The sequence below is a fragment of the Dermacentor albipictus genome, chromosome 3 (genome assembly GCF_038994185.2).
Source record: "Dermacentor albipictus isolate Rhodes 1998 colony chromosome 3, USDA_Dalb.pri_finalv2, whole genome shotgun sequence".
NCBI classification, from domain to species: domain Eukaryota; kingdom Metazoa; phylum Arthropoda; class Arachnida; order Ixodida; family Ixodidae; genus Dermacentor; species Dermacentor albipictus.
The window spans coordinates 133265313-133279106 of record NC_091823.1 but is presented as its reverse complement, the minus strand read 5'-3'; the positions used below and the strand labels follow the sequence as shown (position 1 = coordinate 133279106).

Sequence of the window (13794 nt, the reverse complement as noted above, 5' to 3'; positions counted from 1 at the left end):
GCGTCAGCCACGCGCTTCGCACGTAATCCGTGCGAAGCTTTTAAATGAAGTGGTCAGCCGCAGCTGAATGAAACCAGCAGCCTATGGTTTGCCGCCATGTGGCGCTCCTCAAAGTATTATTTATACTCCGTAAACTTAGTTAATTAACTAAGAAAAATTATGCGAACTTTCTAATACTCTTTTTAGGGCCTAGTGCGTTTCTTTGCATTGTAGAGGGGGTTCGGAAACGACCAACCCAGTTTTTTTTTTTTTTGCGGCAACGAACATACTGCGTGCTGATTTTTTTCGGAGTTTAAAGAAAGCCCACGAAATACGAAATAAAATCACGTGACTTCGCTCATGCGCTATCGTATTTCAGCGCTCTCAATTGTGGTTAGTGCGAAAGAATCGTGCGCGTGGTCCGTGATGAAGTGAGCGGCCGCGGCTCTAGGCTTCCGCCTCCCAGTGCGTCAGCATCTTGGGCGGTGGCACGCGGAAACGAAATGTCGTCGGCCCTGATGAGGGATAGGCTCGGCGCACGGTTGCAAGCGCCAAAATGTCACGTGGTTTGAATACTGACAATTTCTTACGAAGATCCTCGAAGAGAGGAACCTGATCTATCAGAAACGTTTAAAACAGTAGGCAGTTTAACAGCAAACACAGCAATACCTTTGTCACTGCTCCCATACTCTTCAGAAGGAATAAGTTGGTTTATCAAGAGTACTATTCGCCCTAAAGCGAAAATTTCAAGATTATTTTCGGCAGTCGCTTCATCCGTCATAAACTGAATGCTATTGTAAAAATACTACTCCATCTTTATTGAACAATGATGCTCTCTTTAATGGCTTCAAACAGAGCATAGAGAAGGCACAACTGTCACTTTCCCGATAGTGGGCATATAAACGAGTGAATCAACACTTCATCAGAACACTGCAAACGAAGGTCGGTCTTTCCTTCTTTCGGTACGTTGCTTGTCCATAACACAGTCGATACTGCGTAGAATGATTGTTCATCACCACCACAGCCACTCTCACCATTCCCTTCAAGGTAGGTCCCTTATACCGCCCACCACAGATGGAGGACCACCGGGTGAAGTCTTAATTTTTGCGGCCAAAGTAGCACAAGAGCAGTTCTCATTCTCTTGGCAGAAATGAAGAGTCTGGCAATAGTTGCCCATCATGCTTGGCACGATCCTCGGGCTACGACGCCTAGTCGATGCGCTGTCTAGTGCGGGAGTTCTGCCACCAGTGATGAGCGCGGCAGCTGCCTGACGAGGTTCTCCTAGGGGAATAAAAAGGAAATTAGACACCATGTCCTGGAATTAATGTATGCCCCAGTGCGCTAAAAAAAGAGCGGAATTACGTTCACTCGCATTTCAAGTTCTTACTGTGCTCAATAATGCTTGTGCATGTTCTGAATCCTCAACGCAGGGATTGTTACCAATAAATTTGAAGATAGCTATTTGAACCCCACGTCTACTACATCTACAGCTGCGAATAAGTTATTCAAAGACTACTTGAAACCCGTCAGAACCACCAAACATACAAAATTTGTAATGTAGTACTATAGATTTATACTGTTAAAGATTAAAAAGAGGTACCTGAGGCATCGCGCAGGCTAGGAATATCCTAGATTTCGAAATATATACAGGTTGAGATCGCGCGTTATTTGCAATCTGAAAACCTCGTATTCAAATGTGTGAAGAAAAGATGAAAAAAAATATATAAATTTAGTTGAGAGACTAAGTTGCAAAATAAAACCATTAGTATTACCCTCGGATATGCAAGGAAACGAAACCTGCCTGATTTCTAAAATCGGAGCGTTATGAGCCTTATCAATGAATCATGGATATGATAATGCAACGACTTTATTTCAATGCGACTCCTTTTCGCTTGTAGTGGTGCGACTATCGCTAAGGTTCGGCAGCGTAGAGTTTTGATGCTTGGGCCGGCGCGTGCTGACAACCGGCATGAGTGAACGCTGGCAATATGGGGCGACAAGGCGCGGAATGACGTGATGGTTCAAATGTCGAGAGCTGTTGTCGCTGAGCGCTCGAGGTAGCGTAGTGAGCGAGGACGGCTGCCCGCAAATCCTCTTAGAAATCTGGGCTACGGGGGTGGCAGCCGGAGCCTGGAACGCAGCCGGGGCCTGGAACCTCGTTGAGACGCAAGTGGTTATCCAGTTGGATAAACGAGACATCCAGCACGTCCATGTAGAATTCCCAAGCAGCCTACAACCATGGGACGTCTGCCGGACCGCTTGAGGCCACGTCACTCGCGCCTCGGTAGAGTTGCTTCGCTGACGGGCTGGGCTCATTCGTACGAGTCACCAATTTGTGGGAGGCAGCGAGGAGAGTTAGCCGCCATAGCCACGGTTTTTCATACGGTGGCCACCCAGGTCGTGTGCGCTAAAGTGTTCTTTCCTCGCGCGACATGCAAGTGAGCCGTCCTCCTCTTTACCGGCTCCGAAGGCGATAGTCCCGCCGCTACACGCTCTTTATCGGTGATCCGAACGGCAGTCCTTCCACTTTATCGCTGGGATGGACTGACCGTCAAAGGTGGATGCCAAGAAAGAAATTGAATCGAGCGAAAAGAATCCTTGCACTATACCGGCACTCTTGCTGCTAGCTGAAATAACAGTTACGGTGGCTAATTATCTCCATCCGATATCCACCTCATACGCATCTTCTAGATATACTTTTTTTGACAATACAAATTTACCCAGTGAGTCATCCATCAACGGTCAACTTCTGGCCCATCGGTTGGCTTTTTCACAGCGCCTCGGCCACAGCAAGTGCGTCCCACTTTTCTTGATCTATTGACCTCCCTGCATTGGGGGAAGCGTGATCACTGGTAAACACTACGTTGAACTCTTCTTTTTTTGTATATCTCGTCTCCGAGTTTTGCATAAACATAAAATTATCCGCATCACACGTAAGTACCATATCAAGATTTGTAAGTATTGAAATGCAGTTTCCCTCGGGGATTTATTATCGCTTACATAGAACTATCAAAATAAGCTGTTATTACGAATGCTTGCTACAAACTAAGTTAGTGAGCTATGCTGTACTCGCTGTTTATTCATTCATTTTTTCTTGGTAAAACACCAGGCGTTACAGGTGGTACATTAGCTGTAACTCACTGGAATTCTTGATGGCTAATGGCAGTGTCTTATTTGACATCGAAGCGTAGTACGTCGAGCCTGCTACGCTGTTCTTCAGGGCCGGTTCCTTCTGGTTGAACACGGACAGGATCACGGCGTCTTGGAAATACTGTTTGCTCGGGTCGGGACTCTCTGCGCAGATGGAGAAAACAAGTAGGGTTACTTATTTATTCGTTAAAACTGCACTGCGCAACATACAATAGGCCCCAGGGAAGTTGGCCCGTGGTGTGCAGAAATTGTTGTCATCACACATCCATGGAACAAACCACATTTTTAAGGATGTGTTATTCATTAAAGGGCACATTGTTATTAAAAGTAGATGGTGAGCATTATGACTATTTGCAAAAGTATAAGTAGAACTATAATACCATCACTAAACAGATTAAGTGCACCGGCAGAATACAAAAAATTGCATATATATATATATATATATATATATATATATATATATATATATATATATATATATATATATATATATATATATATAGTAGCGCACCAGACTAGCGCACCGTCGTCTGTTCCCCGATGACGCCATCAATAAGGGATGCGGCGAGGGCGTTCACGGTGCACCATATATGGAAACAAAGGGCTGCATGAGCAGAGATCTGTCTGCGACAGCTGCTGTGCAATGCGGCCGAGTTTACACCTTCACGCTGCCTCTCGCGATCTCCCGATTAGCCAGGCAGTCGTGCCAGACTTCGCTTCGTTTAAACGTGCCGCATGAGACAGACTGTCCGTGCCAGCTACAAATATGAAATGAGAACACGTATAGAGCTGGGCTTAGAGTTTGCCTTAGGGAGTATCGTAATTGTCATTGCCTTTTTTGTTTTTTAGCTTATCTCACACGTAAACGAGATACACTGGTGCCATTATTTTAATTCATTACGTTTTATTTCTTACGAAGTTAAATAAATTACCGCAAAAGGCATCTCACCCAGTAGGTTCATCAAAAAATACTTCACTGGCGAACACATCGCCACTTCCTTTCAGAATTATCCTACCGCAACTGCTGGATAAAAAGAAAGAAAAAAAGTTGCGGCCTGCCGCGTCAGGCGGCCTCCAAAGGGAGTAAACAAAACATCCCTAGTTGCATTCTCTGCCGTTTCGCTGGACCGATTAGTGCTCGCTGGCGGGGATGGAACTCGTCAGGCTACGGCGTTGCGAGCACGTTCCTGACGAATTTCTATGCCGATCTCAAACAAGTCCAAGTGCGATAACACCGTTGCCGAACGCCCTACGCTCTATAGGCTCAATCACACCTTCAACTTCAGAAAGTCGCGTGACCATTTGCGACTGGCGACTAAAAAGCGACTGAACGCGACCGATGCTCACACCGGCCAGCTCGGGCGAGCTCGTCCTGCAATTTGCAATCCCGCAGATTATTGTTCTCAGCGAGAACTCTAGGGGTCTAGCAATACAAACGCACTTCGCTGGCTTCGCGTTAAGGCTACAGCCACGGATTTTGATACGAGCAAAGAGGAAGGTGTCGTCACTGTGCTGATGTGCTGTTGCCGTGCGTGGTGTCAGCTGTGACAGCGCGGAAGCTTCCGATGAAAAAGCGCCCGTGTGTGCGCCTTTGCCGCCGTTCGCGATAAGTGGCCGGCCAAGCAAGCCACCCCCTGCTGAAACTCCGCGCGCGTGACGAGGAGGAACATCGAAAGTTGCAATTTCTAGTTCGCGTTGCGTGTGAACCGGAGCATAATTTTTGCGCTTTCTTTTGCTGTTGTTTAGTTTTCTGCGAATGCTACCACGTACATTCGAATCACCGCTCGAACTGCTGCGCCGCAGCATCACGAAGCAAGACACCAATTATATTCCTGTGATCTGCCATTTTGGCGTGGACCTTGTAATTACATTGCTGCAGTCTGTCATGGTGGCTTAGCCTAAGTATTGGGTGCGACCCTGGAAAACACGGATGAAGACACAAACTAACATAAATTTCGGCGCGCCGCTGATGGGTTTAAAGGTTTTGCGACCACAGTCACGAGACTGAAAAATCGAGCAGCGAACGAATTTCCCAGAATAGTCGCTTTTCCAGAAAAGCAACCATTTGTGACTTTTTGCGACTGGTTGTTTTGCGACTGGTTGTTTTGTGACTGGTTGTTTTGTGACTGGTTGTTTTGTGACTGGTTGTTTTGTGACTGGTTGTTTTGTGACTGGTAGCTTTGCGACAGGCTTGGTCGCGCGACCGCTGTCAGTCACCGGTGCGAATGAATCTCGTGAGTGAGTGAAAGCGTGCCAGGGGAGCCGACAATAGCGGCTTAATCTCGCCTACGCGGAAGGGTCGAATTCGAAGAGGAAGCGCGCCGTCTTCTCTCGCTCGCGAGGCCCCCACCGTTGCGATTCTTCGGGGAGAGGGGAGGAAGGAGGCAGCGTTTTCTTCGACTGCAACTGCGCACCAGGCGAGTGTGCGTGGTCGTGCGCTCGTATCTAAAGAGCGATCTACGTTGGGGGCATTATCTATAGGTACGTCGGGGCCTCGCAGAATTGTATGTGCTGTGTGTCCACGGCGCTCGCTCTGCGTTGAAGCAATAGAAAGCGCGAATGTCACTTCGCTCGCTCTTGCTGCCGCGTTTCCTCACGCCACAGTTTTGACAGTGATTGTCCGCAGTCATCTAGTGTGATATGCTCATGCTTGCTCTGCGCGCTTGCACCATGCTTATCAATTTAGTTGGCAAGCGGACATGTTACAAGTTGATACCGCTGATTAAAGTACTACCCTTACTGCGTATGGCTGTGTGATAATTTGCTATCTCAGTAAATGCTTCGCATTTAGCGCGAAACTGTGTCTTTTTTATTCAGCGCCCGTATTTCTCAGCCTCCTCACACCAGAATAAAGCTGAGGGAAATCGCGCCAGTTAAAGTTGGTTATTTTCGCTGACTGGTAAAATGAGGAGGGCTAAAGAGAACTCAGATTTGCATAAACAGAGGAATTAAGGAGTAAGATCACATCGTAGGTTGGCATTTTGATTCTACAACCCACATTTTCATTTGAACTAGCGCAATTCCAAACACATTTTATTGCTGCCTTTTTTTCTCCTCCGAGAATGCCACGGTGTAGATGAAGGTAAAGTGTCGCTTTTCAGAGAAGCCCATAGGAAAAATGTGCTAATACCACTGGAATGTAGTTCTGCATACATACGGATTTGAGTACATGATGACTATTTTAGGAACTGTTTTTCAGTTATTTTAAGAAACGTAAGGGCTAAACGTAATGTGCTATATATTGTACAACAAGTCTCACGAGGTAAAGGTGTCAAACCGCTCCCTAGACGGCGCAACAGTTGCAAACAAGGGGAGCCTAGTTTGGGGCCAGACAGCCTTAGGTGGAGAGCAAGCATGCGCACAAGTGCCTCCAGTGTGAAACGCTAAAATGGAATTGTTAAACTTTAGCATATCTGTTGCTTTTTTTTATCTCACACACACTTGCTTAGCATGTGTTATTTTATTTACAACAATACCTTGTAGTTTACAGATGGATAATCACCGAAATTGCGAAAAGTCGCGATCGCTTTTGGTTAATACAACATATGTTGTAGGCACACGGACGCAATTGACAACCTGTTGTGTATGCCTGTCCTGGGTGTGACGCCCAATGCCGTCTCTCCAAACCACTTTAAGCTAGCTGCAGACTCTTGTCGGCGTCCAAGATGCTCGAACCTTCACCCCATTGATCGCTGGCGCAAAAGCCATTCGCGTACTGGTGCAGTTGTCGAAGTGCACTGGGCTATATGACCGCTTTGTTGTCCTTCGGTATGTCTTCCCGCGGGTACGCAGTGTTTTCTCTCTCCCTATTTTCCTTTTTCTATTCACCGGTCCTCTTAACCTCAAAGTAGAAAAAGGATGAAACAAGACACTGGTCTGGTCGAATTTCATGCCCCCTATCTCATAGCTTTCATACAAAAACAACAAGGTAGATTATATATATATATATATATATATATATATATATATATATATATATATATATATATATATATATATATATATATATATATATATATATATATTTATATATATATATATATATATATATGGTCAACTTGCTCACCATGTTCGATGGCTCTATTCCTGCGCGACCGATGCCTCTTGAAGTAGATGTGGATTAGTAGGACGGCAATGGGCATTAAAATGGCACACACCGCCAGCGGAGCCACCATGGATGCATTCAGGTGAAATGGCACCGCCGACTGGTCCTTGATTGCAGTTGGAGTCTGCGTCGACACTGTGCAGAGCACACAATTGAACAGTTACCTAAAAACACCGGTACATGTCCCGATAGCTGACAAGTTAATCAGAATGTTGCTTATCTATCAATTAGGCCACTTTTACCTGAGCTCTCTTGCTCCTCTCTTAGAGTAGAAAGAACGTATTTTTGCTTAAAGGGCATTTTCTTGACGAGCTTTGGGAAACGACGGTATCACTCGGCCTATATGTTGGCAACGCAAGCCATGACTATGAATCAAATTAGGTTCACGGTAAAGCCAAGTCGCTCATTAACCTACAATTTTATCACCCGTATGTAGTATGCTGTGCCTAAAATTGCCAATTTGAATGTATGGCCAAGATAAACTATAAGTAAACTGCTATATAAATGTTCTGGTTCACTGAGCAATGATTCCATTCAATTTAGTTAGGGTACGCAGATTAAAAGGAATATATGGTCTAGTGAACGACTTAGTAGCATTCAGCTTACAACGAAAATCTTGACAAACATGCAAGGACAGCGCTACGACCAGCGGAACGGAAAGTAACAGGCTTAATGCTTAGAGCCAGGAATACGTAGGATTGTTAACAGGTGAAAAGTCGTTAAAGAACATCCAATTTACGATTAAGAAAAGCCGAATTTGGCATGTCGTGTGCTAGACTGTTGAGGGCAACGAATGTGGGTGGTGCCCACCCTCGTTCGGGTGAAGACAAAGTTGGCGCGCCTGATCGATAAAAAACAGTGATAAAAGATGACAACGATGAAGAACATTATGGTGACAAGTGAACAATAGCATAGCAACGCGTTTCGTTCAGTAGCTGATGTTTCTATAACTACGTTTTACCACTGAAGTCAACGAGGGCTGTTTTTTTTAGTAATGTAAGCGTCTAGCATATCTCCGCATTACATGCCTCCACTTACGCCAGTTTCTTGACGCCCGAGCGTCTTTCCCCAAAATTTTATTTTTCCCTGCCCAACTGTTACTCCCGGCCCAGCATACGTACGGCACCTCGCGTACAGCCGAAGCCGAAGGCCGTTGTGCTCAACCGCGGTGTCCCTGTGTCGAATGGTTATGTTTTCATGCAAACGTCGATCTCGAAGGTTTGTGCGCAAGAGCTGGCGAAAAAAGCACTGGGCACGCTGGGCACGTCAACAAATCCAGCGCTCGTCTAACCGGCGTGCAATGCGCGCGACAATCAATTAGGCGTGCAATGCGCACGACAATCAATGCGTCCTTCGTACATCGGGTACGCAATGAGATTGGTAGCCATGCAATGCCATCGAGTAGCCATGCAACTAGATTGTTTTCCTTTATTTCGTTTCTTGATTGGTTCGCTCCACATGTGCGTATGCAAACCTTCCAAAATTAAGCGTAAAAAAGCCGCCCAGCCAAGCAAAGTCAGCCGCTCTAATGGCGTCATAACAAAACGGGCTCGTAGCAGCGACGCTTGTGAAATACAAATAACGCGGCGCTCATCCCGAAAGCTTGTGAAAAATAAATTCATTTGAACATGCTCTAATTATTACTATTATTATTTTATGCAGAATGCTCTTTACGTTTTACGAGGTTATATGTGGCAGTAAACCTGAGCACAGGAACTGAAATACGGATACCTGATCTAGGTGTAACGTGGGAACTGGTAGATCGCTTACCACTGGCAGGCAATGGCGTCGTACGGAAGGGAAAATCGGCCTGCGTTGCACCGGCGTCGCTGTGTGCCACCACGCGCACCTGGTACTGGCGCGATGGCGCGAGGTCGCCGATGACGTAGTGACGCGTGCCCGGACTCAGGGTGTCCGCAGCCTGAAGCCACGCCTTGTGGAACCTCGGCCGATACTGGACGGCGAAACTCGTTATGGGACAGCCAGCGGTCATCCAAGCCGCCAGGTGCAGCGCAGCACTGGTCGCGTTCGTGGTGACAAACTTGTCGCTTTGCGGAGATATGGGAGCTAAACCAGGATTGGGAAAACCACAAAAAGGGCACGTGGAAATTTATTGATAGGGACCAGATGCACTGTCGAGAAAAGAAAATAAAAACATCTGCGGTGACTTATAGAAATTCACAGGAACAAAGAATGCCCGATGAATGCTAGGAAGGATCACAAAATTGGAAAATAGAGACAGTCAGACTAGTGTACGCAATAGAGAAGGCAAGGCCGACGTAGGCGTTGGTTCAAATGAACCGATCGATAAACGTTGATGACACCTCTATATTCTGTCTCTGTCTCTTTGTAAAGTTCATTATTTACTCATTTCGTAACTTAATTCACGTCGACCTTTTCTTGATTAGCTCTGACACTAAGTGGACCTTTTTCTTTCAGCATTTCAAATTCTGAAACGCACCCCTGGCCTCGAGTTTCTTGCTGCTTTCTCACGCTACCGCGAGTCATAGGCACCGATAGCCCTTAGTGTTTACGGCTTCTTCAAAACACGCTCCCAAGGTTCGAGTGACGCAGTGAACGCACTTGCACGGCCGGCGAATTTCCAATTTTCCTTCTTCTCTCGCTAATTCCTCCTCCATTACGATGGTGATGTTGATGATGGTTTACTGGCATCCCCTTTGAAACGGGGCAGTGAAAAATGGCCACCTAGCCTGCTAGATTTCTTCGAGTATAGTATACATAGTTTACAGCGAGGCTTTTTATGACTAGGGTTCCGTGCATTTTTCATGTCCTTCAACAAATCTGCGTGAGGAAAAATTATCATCATCAGCAATGACTCGTTCTACTGCTCGCGTGTTCGCCGTCGTCTCCTACCACAGCTGGCTCGTTGGCGCCCCTGGGTGTAGCCGCATGAACGCGCTCGTGCCCAAGCGTTCATCGTTGTCGTCTTATTCCACAGCTGGCAATGATGCCGCTTATCGTGATTTAGTTCCCATACTGCCCCTCCCTCTGTGTAGGCGCTGACGGCACTGGCCCACTGCCTGTCACTGTGGCAATTTCAGGCACAAATTCTTTGTCTCAATATATCACGAAATGAAAACCCCAATGTATATAACGAATGTATACCACGAGTGAACGGGGATGTATAAAATAAATGGTGTCTGCGTACCTTTCGTCACAATGACCCACGATCAAGACAATAACTGTGTTCGCGCCTTTGATAAAAATTCTCTGTCACTTCTTTGTCGTGTGCTACACAGGTTCGCTGGTGATCCAGCTTCACAGAGTGCAATCGCTCACATTTCATTCTAGCATTTCTGTGTATATTTCCTTATTATTTTTTTTCTTCCTCAAAGCTTCGCTAGCTACTTTGTACCGCTACCGGTGTATATTTCTGACCCCACTACCGGTGAAACCGTGATTACGTGCAGCTGCGCTTTGGCGTTTCTGCGTGGAGCGCGTATGTAGCCGCATGGCGAACTAGCCCTGGAGGTAGCTTATAATAGTGTTGTACCGCTACCTCTGCCTGTAACGGAAACAGTCGTATCCATTTCTTCCCAGTATTCTTTCCAGCGAAACTCCAACCGTCTCTTACTTATTTCGACTTCTGGCCTGCAGATACTTCCACCCACTTCAACTCCAAGCGCTTTTGGATGGTGCACATTACCTACGGTTCTCAATGGGTGAATGCCTTTGCATTCCAGTGGGATGTGCTGACTGGTCACCGGATTTTTGGTGCAGCACACACGTGCCTCATCTTGTTGCAAATATTTCCTCCGGTATGTTTTGTCCATAGACAATAAGCTCGATCGTCACTTAGCAAAACAATGTCCTTTGTGTTATCGTACATATTTTTTCTTGTAAATTCTTTCTACCCATTCGCGTAAATCGCCAACTTTTTTGAGCTCTTCCTCCAGTCTGTGTCCACCCTTTTCAGCTACAAATACCTGTGCAGTTTAGCCGCCCATTTGTGTTGATCAATATTGTTGAACCTTTCTTCAAATCTACTTTTGCCTTGCGCTTCTCTGACTTTAAGAGAGAGCGAACCTGTGTCACCCTGTACCGCCTCATGTGCTGCGTTACCATGGGCTCCCAAAGCTAAACGGCCGACCAACTTTGGCTAACTTCCAACCCTGACAAGATCACCGATTTTAAGCACAGAATGCCGTTTGCTAATGTTGTAGCTGGCACGATTACTCGCTTCCAGATTCCACGCACCACTTCATAACTATTGTGACCCACAAGTTTTCTATGTTTCATTACTGGTGCATTCCGCTTCAAATTTATTTTAGGATTATCTTGCCGGGTGTCTGAGTGAGTCTTTCCTTTATTTATGTACACGCCGAGGTATTCATATTGCTCGACTATGGCTATGACTTGCTATGGCTATGGCTATGATCACGTAATTACTCATCTCTTCATTAAACGTCATAATTCCCGATGTCCCTCTGCTTAACTTAAGACCTAGACTTCTCACTGCGTTGCCACAAATATTCTGAAGTGTCTGTAAATCTGTCGCATTGTCCGCTAGTAGCACTACGCCATCGGTATGCATCAGTCCGGGGACATTCTGTTGCACCATTTGCCCATTACGCATCTAGGACAAGTCGAATTTTAGTTCGTTGTTTTCTAGTCGTCTTTCTATGTCTTTACCATAGCGTGAATGCCGGTGAAGACAGAGACCATCCGTGCTTCCGTGCTTGGCGAACTTCCACCAGTTTGTCAAATGTTCGTCCTTCGCATACAATTTGTACTTGGTTTGTAATTTGTACTAACGAACTCGGGCAGTTCGTACCGTCTGGTGGTGGGTGCGGCAGTTAAATTACTGGTCGTGTGGCAAGGAGTTGACAGCAACACAGGCGCTCACATCCCATCTTGTTGACGTCTAATTATACACCTTTCTGATGACATCTTTGCTTCCTTACTATTGTTGCGTGTTATCGACATATAGTGATATCATTCGATACCATTTTTATGCTGATGCGACAGACAAAAGTCATAAGCAACCACTTTTTTTTTATTGTGGAAGTGGTTAAAAGATACTGGGATTCCAGATGCACGAAATCCATCGGAGGTCAGCTAACGTGAAGTCATCTTCAGATATTTATAGGAGAAGTGAATAGTGTTCTCGCAGTGCAAGTGAAGTTGAATCAAACTGCCGGAATTAAATTTGCTACTGCACTAATTTGCTGCCCCCCCACCCCCCCGAACTTTGGACGCACACACCACAGTACATATGCCTTGAGATTCTACGTACGTAACAAGCGACAAGAGCATGGGCAACTGCGGGGGTACTTTTTTCAAACAATTAAAATCAGCAGGCAGTAAAATCCAAGAAATCATTAGGGAGTAATTTGCCGCCAGCTCCTACGTAAGTTGTCTATTATGCTGCTAGCATTTATGTGTTTTTTTTTCTCTTAAGAGTATAAGATTCTCGCAGTCTTAATTCACTTTCATAATTGTACATTTAAATAGGTAGAGTCTACTCCTGCCTCTTAACAGACCGCTTGGCTCATATGGTGTTATCACAACAATCACTGCATACATCCAACAATAATCGGTGCCTGGAGGCGGAAAAAAAAGAAGCAAACAATAACCATAGAAGGCCGTAGAGAATAATTCTAATCGCGCAAGCAGCTTGAGAGGCTCGATAGGCAGCATTAGAGTCAGGAGAAAATACTATAAAATAACGGCCCATAGTAAACCAAAAAAACCACTACATAACAAAGCGTGCACGATTCGGGAGAGATACAAACAAGAAAAAGAATGAAGTGTATTGCAAAATGGTTGTTTGCTGGGCTAGCACTCTTTTCACTCGGTCTCTATCGTCGTGCCTTCCTTATGCTTCGCGCTGTTACATAAGTTAAAATGAAGTATCATTCAGGATCTTCTTCAATTAAAGGCTGAACGCGCACAAAGCCCATACAGAAGCCTAGGCTCCAGGAAAATATACAGAACAAGGCGCGCTGAAAAGGCAGAACAAAGGCCGAACAAGTTCAAAGGCAGAACAAGTTACAATAGAACAGCATACTTCTACGGCCTGCACTATGTAAAACTGATACTTTCATCCGCAAAGAAACACGCACAAACCTGCGCCGTTGGTACGCACGATGACTTCCGCGCCAGGCTCTCCTGTGCCAATGCTGTTGGAGGCGGTCATGTAGAGGCGATACGTGGTGCCGCACTTGAGGCCGTCCAGAACGAACGACTGCTTGGTCGAATTCAGGGACAGCTTGTTCCACTCGCCCAGCTCGGTGCCGTAGTGCAGCACGTACTCTACCAGAAACGACCAGAGACGGGAACAAAATGAGTAAATATGGAAGAGGAAGGATTACCATTTTTATTTGCAGACGCTGGAAGAATGAAAACCGCCTGAATTGTTAGCGTTGTTGATCCTGTCAACATTCCGGCCTTCTTTATTAAGGTAATTCAGGTCACAATGTCTAGACCATTTACCTTGAGTAAACAGCTTAGCGTTCCAGCAGACATGTTTCTTTGAATAGCAGTAGCAACACGGATTGAATATAGACAAAATACGTTGTAGCGTTCCTAGTTAAAGG

The 13794-nt window shown here is 45.7% G+C and overlaps 1 protein-coding gene across 4 annotated transcripts in view; it reads right to left on the bottom strand.

Moving 5' to 3' along the window:
• Positions 1 to 773: 773 nt before the first annotated feature.
• Positions 774 to 13794, bottom strand: part of LOC135904952 (cell adhesion molecule Dscam1-like) — a 228326-nt gene continuing 215305 nt past the window's right edge. For 3 of the 4 annotated variants that reach the window (XM_065435951.2, XM_065435952.2, XM_070536068.1), the window contains 6 exons: positions 13325 to 13510; positions 8966 to 9301; positions 7196 to 7369; positions 3121 to 3273; positions 2700 to 2805; positions 774 to 1260 (listed from right to left, as the gene is read on the bottom strand). In XM_065435951.2, the coding sequence (XP_065292023.2) occupies positions 2750 to 2805; positions 3121 to 3273; positions 7196 to 7369; positions 8966 to 9301; positions 13325 to 13510 (905 nt within the window). In that variant the 3' untranslated portion in view covers positions 774 to 1260; positions 2700 to 2749. The remainder of the gene's footprint in view (positions 1261 to 2699; positions 2806 to 3120; positions 3274 to 7195; positions 7370 to 8965; positions 9302 to 13324; positions 13511 to 13794) is intronic. The other variant, XM_065435953.2, reaches the window with a different exon arrangement.